This window comes from Telopea speciosissima, chromosome 3 (genome assembly GCF_018873765.1).
Source record: "Telopea speciosissima isolate NSW1024214 ecotype Mountain lineage chromosome 3, Tspe_v1, whole genome shotgun sequence".
Lineage (NCBI taxonomy): Eukaryota > Viridiplantae > Streptophyta > Magnoliopsida > Proteales > Proteaceae > Telopea > Telopea speciosissima.
In genome coordinates, this window is record NC_057918.1 from 13,484,400 (window position 1) to 13,499,647 (window position 15,248).

At 36.2% G+C, this 15,248-nt stretch overlaps 2 protein-coding genes across 6 annotated transcripts; both read right to left on the bottom strand.

The window, feature by feature from the left end:
• Window positions 1-37: 37 nt before the first annotated feature.
• Window positions 38-3,380, bottom strand: LOC122654870 (heparanase-like protein 2). The gene is made up of 9 exons (XM_043849137.1): window positions 3,147-3,380; window positions 3,024-3,060; window positions 2,661-2,844; window positions 2,423-2,574; window positions 2,070-2,303; window positions 1,800-1,989; window positions 1,598-1,723; window positions 1,405-1,504; window positions 38-371 (listed from the first exon to the last, which is right to left on the bottom strand). Exons 1-9 carry the CDS (start codon window positions 3,378-3,380, stop codon window positions 45-47), a joined length of 1,584 nt encoding a protein of 527 aa, XP_043705072.1. The 3' UTR covers window positions 38-44.
• Window positions 3,381-9,892: 6,512 nt separating this feature from the next.
• LOC122654627 (membrane-anchored ubiquitin-fold protein 2) lies at window positions 9,893-14,240 on the bottom strand. Of its 5 annotated transcripts, none has more exons than XM_043848805.1 (5): window positions 13,902-14,232; window positions 13,378-13,709; window positions 10,568-10,732; window positions 10,198-10,271; window positions 9,893-10,104 (listed from the first exon to the last, which is right to left on the bottom strand). In XM_043848805.1, the coding sequence occupies exons 2-4, from the start codon at window positions 13,508-13,510 to the stop codon at window positions 10,219-10,221; spliced, it is 351 nt and encodes a 116-aa protein (XP_043704740.1). In that variant the 5' UTR covers window positions 13,511-13,709; window positions 13,902-14,232; the 3' UTR covers window positions 9,893-10,104; window positions 10,198-10,218. The 5 variants fall into 5 exon arrangements, with proteins under 5 accessions (XP_043704740.1, XP_043704741.1, XP_043704738.1 ...); XM_043848806.1 differs by having other exon boundaries at window positions 9,893-10,099; window positions 13,378-13,652; window positions 13,902-14,230; XM_043848803.1 differs by having other exon boundaries at window positions 9,893-10,099; window positions 13,902-14,230.
• Between the last annotated feature and the right edge of the window lie 1,008 nt (window positions 14,241-15,248).

Sequence of the window (15,248 nt, forward strand, 5' to 3'; positions counted from 1 at the left end):
AGGAAATCTAAATGGCATAATTGGATGAGGGCACACCACATTGCTCAACTCTGAACACACGCAGGAGCCTTGAAGTCCGGCAGAGTAGCGAAGACAATTGAATCAGCAACAATCTTGATAGGAGATGAAGCATCAACCTTAATAGGATTTAGTGGGGGAATATCTAAGGATTCACTGAGCACCAAGGGAGACCCATTCAGTAGTAACACATCACTCTGGATATTACCATCTTTGGGGGTCAAATGGTATTCTTCTCTGTAAGAGTTTTCGACATTCTTGCTTTCAGAGTCAAGATTCAAGTTTATGTCATCAGCCACCGAGACAGTGAAGGTGGTGGAATTGGACATATTTATTAGAAGTACAGCAATTCCCTGCAACAGTCACAAAAATAAACTCAGCTTTGATTTTAGACTTAATTTTAGTGGCAATATCAGTTAGCAATAAGAATTGTTTCCATTCTAAACTTTCACTTTTAGAATTTTACATGAATCCATATTAAAAAAAGGACCAAGTTTTCCTTCGCCATGGTGATTGGATTCTCATTCACCGCGGGCTTCTGAATGGGCGTGAGAGGATATGGGGCTATTTTGGGAACATAATAAAATTTTAAAGGAGTTTGTGAACCATAGGATGGTGGTTGAACCTTTACTTTGCGGTGAAGGAAAACTGTCCTCAAAAATTAGGAAAAGGTTGTCTAAGTACATTAGCATCTCTCTCTTTCTTTCTAACATGTTTGTCATTTTTTATTTTGTAAAATCATTTAAAAATATTACATAAAATTATGAGCTAATTAAAATTATGCAGACTGGTATTATATGATTGTGAAAGACATATTGGGAGAGGGATACGCACACCGTTGGTGCGCGGGAAACTAGCAGGCGACATTGATGGGGTGCAGGATGAGGTATTTTTGGAAGAGAGGAAGGGGAGTCATTTCAAAGGGGAAAAGAGAGATACAATGGGCACCAATTTACGGTACAACGGCAGTGTGTTTCCCTTGAAGATTTTACAAGGGAAGATTATACAGTTAAATTACGTTTTATGGTAAAATTTTAAAAAATTTAAAAGCAAATAGAAAAAAATATATTTTACGCCAAAACAAACAAACAAACGGATTATCAAAAAAAAAAAATTGGGATAAAAAATGAATAGTGAAGATGTCTTCATCTTCCGGGGTCTCGCAATTCGGGCCTGAGAGCTCGACACATGGAAGATGCTTCAATCCAACGGTGCGAGCTAGATTGACCCAGTTTTTTTTTTTTTTCTTTCTTCTTGAGCTAGGTACCGTTGGATATCGCATCTTCCACGTGTTGAGCTCTTAGGCCCGAACTGCAAGATTAAGACACTGTAGAGGATTTTTTCCGAGAAACAAAAGGGAAAACAAACAACATGAAGATGATTTACCTTTGTTCTTGAACAATGGGAGTATGCACGCAAGTATGGAGAGCCACTGTGAGTTGTTGAGAGAACCTTTGGTCCCATTAATCGGTGCCAAAGAAGAGCACTGTTAGGAAAAAATTATCAGAAGAAAAGGGGTTAATTACAAGGCATTTCCTTAATAACCTATCTCTGATGATTAATTATATAAACCACATACCCATAATAGTCTGGATTGGGGATGAATGTTGTGGTATTAAGGAGACCATAGTTCCCACCGATCAAAGTCTGTCTGCAGAAAGTCTTGTGGTTGTAGGTCGATGTCATACCAAGCTGATCTAAATACCTGTTACAGAACAATTGCCATTAATTCTTTGATTCTTGAGAAGAAGAAGAAGAAGGAGAAGAAAACCAATCCTCACCAGAAGCCATCAACAAAGGTATGGGACACATATTTGCCCCCACTATTGAATGCTCCACCTGACTCCCCAAGCCAAATAGATGCCCATGGACCAAAGCTCTGGACGGTATTCTTAATGTCTTTGTACATCTGAGCTACCCTATTAAGAAAATATGGGTCTTGGATTTTGTAGATCAGATCTAAATCTTTACCTGTTACAACCCAATTGTGTGAGTATTTTATAAAGATGATATGACCATAAGAAAGAAAATTCTAAATGTAGGAAAGCTACCTGGACCAAGATTGTAGATATGGTGAGAAACCACATCAACCACATTAGGACCTGAAACTTGAAGAAAGGTTTTGAACCATGTTTCATTATAGAAGCCTCCTGGTCCCAATATCCTTGGTTTATTAGTTTTATTATTGTATAATTCATTGATAAGATTTCTGAGAGTGATCATGTCTCTTCCATATTGATCAGCATCTACCCTTGCAGATACTCCATCTGCGGAAAGCTCGTTTCCTGTGAGGTAAGAAATGGAAGTTTTAGAAGGTATAGATAAAGAGTAGAGTAGTTTGGACTTTGGACATTCTCTATCTGCAAATTTTTAAGTAAGAAAAAATGATCAACAAATTAATTACCTAACTCCCATGAATCAACATTGTATCCCTTAAAGATGGTATACTGTATCAAATCGCGAGCATTCTGTGGGTTCCAGTTGTCTCCATAGAGACCATCATCACTTAGCTTTCTTCTCCCAAATAGTGCATTCAACCCAAAAGTTACTATGGCTCTGTGTCAATGAAGAATCATGTTGTTTTATGGTTTTCTCAAGTTGCATTCTGCAAAAAAAAACAGAAGAAGATTTGGAATGTTTACCCTGTTTGTGTGAAAAGATTATTGATCTGATCCCATCTCTCCATTGTGAGGCAACCTTGGGAGAATCCAAACAATCCATTTGTGTCGTTCGTGATTTGGGGGCAATTTTTAATGTTGTTTCCCACCTTGTACAAGATCTGATCTTGCATTGATCCTCCAATTCGGATCCTCAAAGGATTGAAAGCTGAAAATTTCAATGTCAATCACCTCTAATCAAAGCTTATCAAAAAGGGTAACTACTATACCAATATCTTCTGTAAAATCAAACTTTTTTTTCAAGTTAAAACTATGAACACAGTTAAGATTTTACTCTGTTTTACAGTAAACAGAGAAGCCCTGTTTGGGTTGGGATGCATTTCATACCTTTGATAGCGTTTTTGAGAATTTGGTTATTTAAATCCTGCAAAGATGAAAAAACCCATGTAAGTATTATGAACAATGAACCAGAATATTATCATAAAAAAGAAAGAAAGAGCAAATACATACCAAATTTAAAATACCAGCCATTCCCCATGGACATTGTCCATAGTTGCACTTAAAGGATGGCCACCAATCCAAAGTTGCACAGATGAAGTTGTTTTCAGTTTCTGCAATCGAAGAAACACCTTTCACTGTCACTGTAACATGTTCTTCACCATGGCCATGTCTTTTTGGTAATTTTCCATGGTTATGTTGTTGTTGTTGATGATGGTGAGGTATGTGAGCTAAGCAGGTTAACATTAATAATTGAGAAAAGAGAAGGGAGAAGATAAAAAGCCTTCTGAAACTCATCCCCATCACCATTAGAGAAACAAACAAGTACTTCTGAAAGTAGAAGAAGAAGAAAAAAAAAAAAGGATTAGGAATGAAAAAGAATGGTGAAAAGCTAGATTTATATAGAGCAGATCAAAGTGGTTTTCTAGATAAAATTGGATAAGGAACAAGATAATCTTTTTGATTTGGTTTCAAATCCTAAAACTGGTATTTTTCTCTTTCTATTTATATCTATTAATCTTCCAGCTAGAGGAGCTTAAGATAGTAAGACTTTCTATGTCGATGAGAGTCACGAGACAGAGAGAAGACTGGAGAGGAAAGCTCTCTTTTTATGGTCAGCTCACAGCTGGACCAGTTTTTCCAGTTTAATTGGTCAAATAAATTTCTAATAAATCCATTCCAATTCCAATTAGATTTAAATCTTGGTTATATTATATTCGGATACTGTGATACAGCCCGACCCAACCCCGTGTTTCCTTTTCCTTTAATCATGGCTGTCCACAGACCACCAGTTTTTTCGGATCACTGGTTGTCTACTTGGCTGATCCACCCGATCTTAGAATTAGTCTCAATTAGATTTTAAGAATCTCTAGTGGAAGTGGAACTCAGGATGTAAATGGATCGAATTCGATTGGATAATGGCATTATCATATTTGCATTCAATTATATTAGTTTTTGGATGGATTCGAATATTATCTTATCTGTTGACACCTTTACCATTTTGTTGACGAGAGTTTGGGTTGAGACTTGAGAGTTCAAGAATTATCCTTTCTTTTACGCTTCTTAATTTTTGATTTTCTTATGTTTTCTACTTTTGATTTTATTTTGTATTTATTTTAATAAATATGTGATTCCATGTATCATACAATGCATAAAACAATATATATAAATCAATAGAAAATCTAGAAAAAGAATCACATTATCTTAACTTACAAAATTATAAAAATTAAAAAAAAAAAAAAAAAAAACTTAATCGGATAGACGAACAAAAAGATATATTTCAGACATTTTATTACCATCGGATTGCTAAACGAATCGAATAATAATCGATCATATAAGGGATTATCATATTTGTATCCGATTAGTTTTCGAATGGATTCGGATCTCCTAAACGGATACAAATGCGGATCGAACACGGATTTTCAAATATCTGTTGGCATCCTTAAGTGGAATAGTTAAGATGAGATCCTTATGGATTACTCACTCTCTATCAAACTTGTATTATTGGAATTCCAATATTGGGAAGATGCTATTTGTTCGAGAGTGAGGCCCCTGCACCAGCATGGGGCCAATGGGAACGCGCAAAAGCATTGTCTAACCAGCATTTTCACTTTTCATTGGGGCAAGATAATATTAATGATGAATATTAATTCATTTTCTTTTTCCATTTTGAAACGCTACTCTATATCATATAGTTGAAATAATACCTTATTAATTGATTGGATATATCATTAGATAAGAGGCCAAGGTGGACTAATTGGTCAGTAAAGGAAGATCACATCTCTCATAGAAAATAATAATGTTATTAAATTGGCCTTCTTATAATAATAATAATAATAATAATAAAACTACTACCACCACAGCACCACTAACAACAACAATAATAATGAGATTCGTTTAAAGGGATTTTTTTATTTAATAACCTTTAAGATGTAATCTTATTCTTTTACCTTTTCTGTATAATTTTTTTTTTCAATGAAAATAAATATTGTCATTTCACATGTATTCTATAATAATATGTAAAATGGTGACAACTTTTGATAATAAAATAATGATAAATCATTTTCAAATTATTTTTAAAATCCATTTATACGCTAAACTTAAAAGACTTTTGGGAATAAGATAAAACGCAATTAAAAATGGTGTTAAGTTCTAAAAACACCATTTAATGTAATTGTATTATTCCTAAAAAGTTTTTTAAGTTAAGGGTAGAAAAATAAAGGGAAAATTTCTTAGATCTACTAGATAAAAAAATTAATTTTAAGATAAGTGGGTTTTAAATTCATTTTACATTCATTAGTCTTAATTTTAAAAAGATTTACTTAATCCCCAGAGTTAGTTATTAGTCATGCCACCTAAGAAGAAAAAACTAGTGAACTTCCAAAATTACCCCAACTTCACCTTAGCTGCACTCTTCGGCTTCTATTCACCCTTGACCTCTGCAATTCTCTCTCTCTCTCTCTCTCTCTCTGTGAACTCACCGACGTTCCCTCAAGTAATAGAGAAGAGATTCTCATTAGTTCTTCGTCACCATTTTAACCCAGTAAAATGTGCAGGGTGTAAACGTAGAAACTAGAGGCGACATATTACTTTGATAAGCTATTAATTCTAGAATCTAAATACTAGTATAAATTCCGACAATAAGAACACCAACCCTTCACTTGTACTAGATTGAACAATATCAAATGATCCCTTTTTATTTGTTGTTACTTCCCTTCTGGATCTTACCGTATCCACTGTTGCACCGCCCAACTTTAGAGATAACAGGAAAGGGTGTTCTAGATGTCTCTCTCTCTCTCTCATATTTTCTTCTTTATAATGAAAGAAGAAGGTTAGAGCTCTTTGACGGCAACTACTGCAGCGGCATCCATTACCACTATCATAGAAGATAGAACTTCTTATGGAGAAGGAGAGGGAGAGAGGAGGAGAAGATACAGAAGAGTGAGACAAAGGCCATGGGGCAAATAGGCAGCAGAAATAAGGGGCCCACAGAAAGTTGCAACTTGCAAGGGATTCTTTGTTTAGGCACCTTCCATACAGCAGGAGCAACTGTCAGAGCTTACGATCTGCTCTTACATTCAGAGGAAAAGTTTAACTTCAAAAAAAACGTTAGATTGAGTCCTCCAACGCCCATTTCTCCAGCTTCAAGTTGACCATTTTGGATTCTCCAGCGACCCTTTTGCCTTCTCAAATGCATAAGCAATTTATGTAGTCTCAAGTGCTTTAGCATCAGTTAGACTTCTGACTTAACGAGAGATTACAATGAATATTCACAGTTGCTTCAGAGCTCTCTAGATTTTACAGCCCACGAGTCTGTTAGAGCAGATGTTATATTCTTCACCTTGTTGCTGCTTCGCAATCTTCACTTTCTTCTCCATCTTCTACATCGTTTTCTCTACTTTTCGATGGTCATCAATAGATGGGTTATTTCATAAATCCATAACAAAGTCGTGATCATGATGGTCGTGATGATGGTGCTTCGACACTATCTGGACGGATTCCGGTCATTATCCCTCGTCCTCTTCAAGCTAGCTGATTTTTTTATCAGATTTTTTTTTTTTTTCTTGGATTTTTTATTTCATTTCATGTTTTTATTCTCTTGTATGGTTTAGATAGAATACACGTTGAGCAATAAGCAGGTTTGGGGTTTTAATTTCTTTTTCTTTTTTTTTCTTTTCAAATTTGTAAATTTGGACACAAAAATGATTTGGCCTGTGGTTTATATCTCCATAACATGTACGCTTGACTGGCTTATGAAGGCTGAAGAACTAATGAGAAAGCTCTTCTCTATTATTCTTGACGGAACATCGGTGAGTTCGGTGAGAGATACAGAGATGGCACAGCAGCGTGTGAGTTGCAGAGTTCAGGGGTGAACAGATGCCAAAGAGTGCGGCTAAGGTGAAATTGGGGTAATTTTGGAAGTTCACTAGGCTTTTCTTCTTAGGTGGCATGACCAATAACTAACTTTGCGTATTAAGTAAATCTTTTTAAAATTAAGACTAATGAATGTAAAATAATTTAAAACCCACTTATCTTGTAATTAATTTTTTTAGCTAGTAGATCTAAGAAATTTCCCCAAAAAAAATTTCAAAATATTTTGAAACTAATTTATGATTATGTCATTATCAAAATTTATTATTCATTTGTTTGCTTGACAAGCCCGGTAAAAAAAAACATGAATAAGATAGATTTTTTTGGGTGCTCCAAAATGTATTGCTACATCCCATGACAATTGTTTATTCTAATTTCTTGAAGGGAAAAAGAATGCTGCTCGGTCATGTGGCCCTTGCACCCAGACACAGGAGCACATGAAATTACTGCCCCATCTCTCGTGAAATAAAAATTAAAAGTCCCATTTGTGTTGATGCCATTACATACACTTTTATTAGCCTGTGGCAATGAAGGGCCATGCGATCAGTTGCCCTTTCTTTAAATGTGGAGATCAAAGTCCCCTTTTCAGATGTTCAATTTCAAACTTAGATGGATTTGGTCGATTGGTATAACACAATTTTGTAAAATAGATTAAGAAAACAAATGACCAACTGAAAATTGAAGGAAAAAATTTCAGGTAAAATTTTATGCTGAAACAAACGGATAAGTTATTTCCATTTTATTATTGCAATGGAAGGATTGTAAACCTGATTTCTTTAATTTACAGATCGTTTGATTCTAATCAGGTCAGTTATTGTATTTGACATATGGAGAGACCCATGAATTCCTGATTTAGTATCCATTAGGGTTCATTCTTCAGTTAACAGAAGATTGGAATTTAAGGGGAAAAGATCTCTACTTGGTGGTGTTTCCTACGCCCTCTCACAGGGTACTATGAAATGACGCCTCTGACCCCTGAGTAGATACCTAGACGTGCTCCCCATTGGCTCAGACGCTTATGTAGAGACCATGCAACCAAGTTGAGATCTTTTGCCCAGAATTTAATCATCTTTCTGAGGTCATCTCCCATGGTCAACAATACTGGAATCTCCCTTTACTGCAAAGCCTCTTTTCCCACCAGATGTTCCACCAACATTCTCAAGATCAATCTGTCTTCTCTAGCACATTACAAGATATATGGCATCATTTGAACTATATCTAATACAGGTGAATTGACATCCAAGTAAGCTTATATTGATCAAAGAAATTCAAAAGGGTGATGCTCAAAACCATCTGGATTTCCCATGGAGAAAGCTATCCAAGTTTTTGATATTATTGCTTTGAAAGTATGTTCTTGGGATTGTTGCAACAATGTTTTCTTTGGCAAAATTTGTACCAGTAATCACTACAGTGTGCCCTGTTTGTGGAAATGAAGACGAGTCCATGAGTTTAGGAATCGGTATCGAGTTGGTTGTATTGGCTGATTCGTATTGGAATCAGCTGTGACTGATATCAATATTTGACTGATTTTAACACAGGTCAATGAATTGGATCGGGTCTCGGTTACCGATACTAAAACCTGCAAAAAACTCTCATTTTCATTCTTTTTTCTTCATTCCTCCCTATCTCAAGTCATCCACAGCACTGGAAGCAGAACTCAAGGGACTAATGGAAGCCTTAAATCATTCATTATTCAGCAAAGTGGACATGAGGGTGCTGCTGTTATCTTGTGTTGGTTCAATTGCCTAAGAGGATTTTCCTGGTTGGCCATGGAGAAGCTTTAATCTAGGCGAATTATTATTGTTACAAGTATCTATTATTTTTCCACACGTCCCAAGGCATCTATTTTGCCATGTGGACAAATGATGTGTCCATTACAACCATTGGATAGAGAAGACATGGTCTAGATTAGCCACATGACAAATTTCAGAGTCTAATTCAATCAAATACCCCTCCATGTATTAAAGAAGACCATACCAATCCAAGGTTCAAAATGAACAAATCATCCAAGTGGTGGAAATAGCTGAGATGTCAAAGTCCAGTCCAGGAGGTTCATCACTAGAACCAGATTACAGCCTTGAATGAACCATTAGATTCTTCTTTCCCAATCATGCATCATGCATTTGCTTCACAAGTGACTGCTCAACAATAACACATCAACTACTTTATACTGATCACCAATCTCGTGAGTTATGTTTAACAAGTACTTGTGCTACCATATTTTCATAATAGTTCAAACCCTAGCAAGATAGCATGGCTGACTCAATCCAGTTCAGTGGTTGATCAGGTAAGAAAAAAGGACCAATGAAACCTATCAATGACAGTCAGTTCATAGAGTTACCAGAAACTTGAATCTCCTCAAGTCTTCCACATATTTAGTACCTTTCTCATCATTCATGAACCCAAACTCAAAGCATTATAGCTGTCGAGTATCTAGGACTGCCCTCTGCTTGCTATTTGTCTTGCTTCCATATCCAACTTGTTCACGACCGAGGGGTACGGAGAAGGCAATAAAAAACTGGGGGGAGGGGGAGAAGAGATGTTGTTTGGTAGGGCAGTGGAATACTTCAGCTCTTTCACTTGAGAAAAAAATGCTATAGAACCATGTTTGAGATTCAAGGTTCACCAACAGCTAAATGACATTTTCCCATCACATGCTTAAACTGATGTTTGAACAGGTCTCATGAACAAATCAAATTGAAAGTTTGACAGTTTTATGATTCATTTGTAATTTCAACCTTTTTACATTTTTCTACATCTTAGCCAAAAGATGATGTTGTCCATGAAGAACGTCCCACTGGTGCAAAATTCCCATTCATTTCTCTCGTTTTAGATATTTATATTCAAAGCAGGTTTTGCAACTATAAGAAATTCATTTAAAAAAAAAATTTGATAGACTTCCTAGCATATCAATACATAAATAGTTGTCTTATGGGCTTTAATAATCAACAAATATTGCACATGCACACAAAAGCAACAGCTTCATCAAGAAGCCATAGACCTGTTTAAGAATTTGATCCACGACGAGATGTGCATTCCCACCAACCGCCAACCTTGTGTTCCACAATTTCAATCCTTAAACCAGCTTCAATACTCTATCCTAAAAGGAAATCAAGAATATTAATTAGTATTAAAGAGTTGCAAGAGATCCACAGAGGCTGAGAGGGGGGGGGGGGTGTGGCTGGTAGTGTACCTTTCCACTCAAACATGCAAGTTATAGAATAGCACAGACACACTTGTTCTGCTTCAATTGGTCTGATTTCTTTTCTGTCAATTATAAACAAGCAAGCTTAGTAATACAAACATTAAAAACAAGCATTTAAAGATGATGGAATGTTAGACTCTCTGAGATAAATCTTAGGCAGCCAAGATAAGGGACCAAAATCTATTCATTAATTGATGTATATGCTCAGTCAACCCTGCTCTCGCATGTTATCCTTGTAGTCCAGTTCTTGAATAGTATGGGTCAATGAAATCAATAGGATTCTACAAAGCAAAGGGTGAGGGAGCATAATATGTTCTTTTTTAGATAAGTATCAGATCTTCTCAAAGTATGCCCATACCTTTCTCTGAGGAAGGTGGTTGAACAACAACATGCATGGTTGTAACGCCCCCAGGAACATCACATAAGGGGCTCCTGCATTCTCCTACAGTTCTGTTGTTCTCCAAAATCCTTCCAGCACTAATTATCTTGACATCTTTCACTGTCCTTGGACCATTTTCTTTCTCTGGCCAAACAGATACCCATTGGAAATCTGAGTAAACCGTACGACGTTTGAAAAACTAATGAATTCAAAAGCTCAAGACAGTAAAAACAAATTGGTAATTCAAAAGTATTATAATGCAATGCAAGCAACAGAAAACAGAAATGGAAAATTAAATATTAAAAGCAGGGTAATTTTAACCATAATTTCCAAGAACTGGTACCAATAATGGTGCCGATTGGGGTACAACCACTTAAATCAAGTTTCAGGGGCAATTTAGTTTGGTAAGCTACCTGGTTCATTATTGGTAGTATGTATGCGTACAGTTGGGATATTCAATAATGAATTAGGAAATATGTTGATACACAAAGATGGAAAATATAGATATGTATTTGTTACTCATTAGGTCCTTTATTATAACACATTGCTCTGTCGCCCAGTCCCCTTCGACGGCAGAATGGATGGCCTTCTGCCATTGAAGGGGACTGAGCGACAAAGCAATGTATTATAAAAGTTCCAAACTCATTTACTAGGGTTCTGAATTTTTGTTGGTGGGACCTGAAAATTGAATGCTTTGCAAATATAAGGCAGTATTTCTTGTATGGAATGAACTAATACCAGCTTAAGCATAGTTTTACAAGGACTCCTTACTGCATGCCCTTCTTCCATTTAATTTATAAGATAGTTAAACTAAAAGCCCAAAAGGATAGAATACCATCCAAGGATAAAAAAAGGGATATGTTTCTTATTAGGATACCGTTAAGTGGGCGCACCCAGTACACGAGGCTCCCGCCACTGCGGGGTCTGGGGAGGGTCATAATGTACGCAGCCTTACCCCTGCTTTCACAGAGAGGTTGTTTCCAGACTCGAACCCATGACCACTTGGTCACAATGGCGCAACCTTTACCGTTGCACCAAGACCCACCCTCTATTAGGATACCGTTAAAGGGGGGAAAAAGGATCTGTTTCTTATTAGGATTCCATTATAGGGAAAAAAAGGATATGTTTCTTAATTTTGGTTACATTTTTTAAAGATGGCTATAGATGAATACTGTAAAATGACGAAGTATTTAGGATCCAAAACTCTACTCCAAAGTCCAAATATAGACAGGATTTTACCAACAAAAAACCTAAGTGCTCCATGCTATATTTTCAGTAGGAACACTAAATCGGTTAATATAAATGACCACACTCACCAGAGGCATTCAGATTTTACCCTTAAAGGAATTTAGTTTAATACTCCAGCGGATACTATACTACTAGGGATGGGAAAGCTGCTCCTGCAGTTTCTAAACCAATTAGTGAGTTAGGGCTTTGAAGTAGCCTTTCCACCGGTAACTTAGGTTGGAAACTACTATTGATCGTTGAACTAGGGCTTAAAGAGAGTAAGCACTGTGTTCCCTTGGAATTTCAGAAACTAATGAATAGCCTGTTGATTGCTTCCACTTGGCCCACTAAGTATAGAACTATAGATAGATACTGTCCCAACTGCCATTGGCACCAGTTCAAGGAAATGTCTCAGAAATGTACCAGAAACGTTCCGGTACCAATCCCCAGTACTGATAAAATTGGAACACAGGGAGCAAAGGCTGAAAAGGGTTACTAATGCAAATATGGTTTGAATTGCTGAGACTAGTTTATCTCCATCTACCGGTGGTCCTGTTTCAGTAAATGAGGTTCCTCACTACTCATCATATTTAAAAGTTGTGAGCTAAATGAACATCTCAAATGGATTCTGTTATTTTTTGAGCCGATTGGAAATTAAACTATTTCTCCACAGCAATGTTATGGCACTTTTATTTGAAACCCATTTTCACATCATCTCCTCCCCAGCCTAATGAGGACAGTATAGTAATCCATAGATCGTGATGCATAAGAATTTTAGGACCATCTACACCAATTCCCTAAAAGCATCTAGAGGACCACCTGGTTGAGAACATTTGTGAAAGAATCTTAGACCCCTCCACAATTGGAGTAACAAGAATGCCTTAATTGCCTAAGTGGGCTGCTATTATTTTACTTTGTACTGATTCCTAGAATAACTTTGCTTTGAAGAGAAAACAAAAACACAATAAAGCTCAATTCCAAGGGGCCCAAAAACCTAGAAACAAACAGGGTAATTCAAAATCAATCCCTACATGGACACTCTCTTGGCTGACTCAATTTGATAGTCTTGCTCTTAAATGCAGGGAAAGCCATTAATACACTTCAAGATTTTGTGGACAGAGCGCTAGGCTCTATAACATGGAAAATCAGTTAACCGTTTAGAGGAAGGGAATCGGCCCCAATAGGTTATCGATAAAAACCCGCTTTTCATGATAAAGAGCTAGGATAAGTGATTAGATTACAGACATACAACCATCTTCATCCAGCTGATATAATTCAATCCATTTAAGACATTCCTTGATTTCCTTGAATTTCAATTAATTAAAATACCAGTCAACCTAACTTGCTATGAAATAGAAATACATTTACGTAAACATGAGTACATCATAAATACAGATTCTGATTAAATCAATAAATCATACCAATTTTTTTTTATTTTTATTGAACAGAATCCAACAAGAGGGAAATCTTTTGTCGCATGAACCTGGCAGATATCATTTCCAGAAGGGATGAAACAAACCCATTATAGCAGTCAAATAAACAAAGAAACAATAAAAACTAACCTTTTGGCCATTGAGCAATTATAGTTTCCTTGAGGGTGACGATACTGGTGGCGGCAGGGAAGCTCTTGGGACCGATATCTGAGCCATCAGTCAACCGGAACTTGATCTCTAATCGATCCTGTGCCCCAGACATCTCCGGAGATTTCACAGCTCTTGTGAAGAAAAGTACCCACGATCTTCCCTTGGCTCTTAAAAAATAACAAATCGATAGACCAACCCAATTGGGTTTTTGTAAAGTTCAGATCCCGCTGAGATATCTGAATTTTATCTTCACTCTTTACAAATCTATCAGAAGATAATTACCCTGAGATCTCAGTTGGTTATTCCTAATTCTGAAATGAAAAAAAGAATAAAAAAAATGAACCTTAAGCTGGCTTACACTCAAATTGAGCAAAGAGAGACAGACCCAATTCATCAACTGGGTTTTAAGAGAAACTGTAAACCTAGCAAAATCCCAACTGGGTATAACGGAAGACAAATCGAAAACCAAGATAGAGAATGAAAACGTCGATGGGTTGTCTTACTTGGCGTCTGAAACTGATGATCCCTTATTGTTTATTCTTTCTAATTTTTGTTTTTTTTTTTTTTTTTTTTTAATTCTGGTTCAGAAATCTAAGCAGAAGAAGACGACGCTTTTATTGGAGTCAGAAGAGATGAATAAAATCCCCAGAGACGAGGCGATATCTCGTATCGGGATTTTCAAAGTAAACGAAATCTGTGGTCAATGAATCCATCTAGCCCTTTCCCTTCTAATCTCCTATGACTATGGAACAGTTCCTAATTGCTTCTTATGGAAAATAAAGTTCTCCCATTCTCTTCTCCCTATGCCATCTTCCACAATTCACACAGAATGCTTACAGATCCTAGTACTTAACCCCTATACCTCTCTCTAAATTCGTCCAAGTATCTATGATCAATCTTACTCCGGATTCACAAATATATATTTGTTTATACACCACCATCCTCTCCACTAATCAAGAATCAGAATTGCTTGAATTGCCCCATCAATAACAGCTTGGGTGGCCCACCAAGATGCCATTCTGCCCATTTGAAGGTGCTGATGATGAGATTATACTATGATCCATTGGGTCTCTTATGGGAGAAAAGATAACTAATCAGGTGTTCCAGCATTGAATTGTTGACAAAGGAAGATTTACCTAGTGATTTTTTAAGGCCTCCCATCTATCATGGGTTGCTTGGGATGGACAAAGAACCATTCAGTTTCTTTCTTCCATTGGCTTTGGAAGATAACTAATCTAATATTAATAGTTGGATTAAGAAATCATTAAAGAATGTAAAGACTTCAAAAAAGTGTAGGTTGAATCAAAGTAATCAGAGTGATTACTTTCTAACCAAGTAGTGTTATAATATATAATGGAGTAATTTAATAGTTTTCTGATAAGATAATCATAAAGAAAATATAGAAAAACCTGTCAAATGGCCAATCACTTGGGTTTTCTACTTTTTGTTGCCATTGCAATTTGGTAAATTGCTTAAGCAAGATAAGCTTCTTTCTTGTTTAAAAGTTCAAAATGGTCACTATCTTACTAATTAGGTTTGCTTGACACCTTCAACAAACACCAACTTCTTTCATTTTTAAAAAAAAATTTAATAATGTAATTAACATCTCTTCTTGATCACAATAATAATATCATTATCTACATCTTCTACTTAGCTTCATGAATCATGACTTATAACATAGTGTACACCCAAGCTCTAGTCTGTCGCCTTCGAGTATATTCTGCATGGTGTGTCATCTAGTCCAATCCTTAAATTAGCCTTAATATGATTGAGATTAGAAACCAAATTTGTTGATCCACCATTTTTTTTTGGTAAACTTGATCCACCATTTAGAACCATGTGAACCATAT

What these genes read in the sequence shown, in the direction of transcription:
- LOC122654870 (XM_043849137.1), bottom strand. Translation starts at nt 3,380, where the DNA reads ATGTTAACCTGCTTAGCTCACATACCTCACCATCATCAACAACAACAA. An exon ending in TGGCTGGTATTTTAAATTTG is followed by an intron (nt 3,061 to 3,146) that starts GTATGTATTTGC and finishes TCATCTTTGCAG; the next exon opens with GATTTAAATAACCAAATTCT. An exon ending in TCTCAAAAACGCTATCAAAG is followed by an intron (nt 2,845 to 3,023) that starts GTATGAAATGCA and finishes TGAAATTTTCAG; the next exon opens with CTTTCAATCCTTTGAGGATC.
- LOC122654627 (XM_043848805.1), bottom strand. Translation starts at nt 13,510, where the DNA reads ATGTCTGGGGCACAGGATCGATTAGAGATCAAGTTCCGGTTGACTGAT. An exon ending in AATTGCTCAATGGCCAAAAG is followed by an intron (nt 10,733 to 13,377) that starts GTTAGTTTTTAT and finishes CTGTTTGGCCAG; the next exon opens with AGAAAGAAAATGGTCCAAGG. An exon ending in ACCACCTTCCTCAGAGAAAG is followed by an intron (nt 10,272 to 10,567) that starts GTATGGGCATAC and finishes TATAATTGACAG; the next exon opens with AAAAGAAATCAGACCAATTG.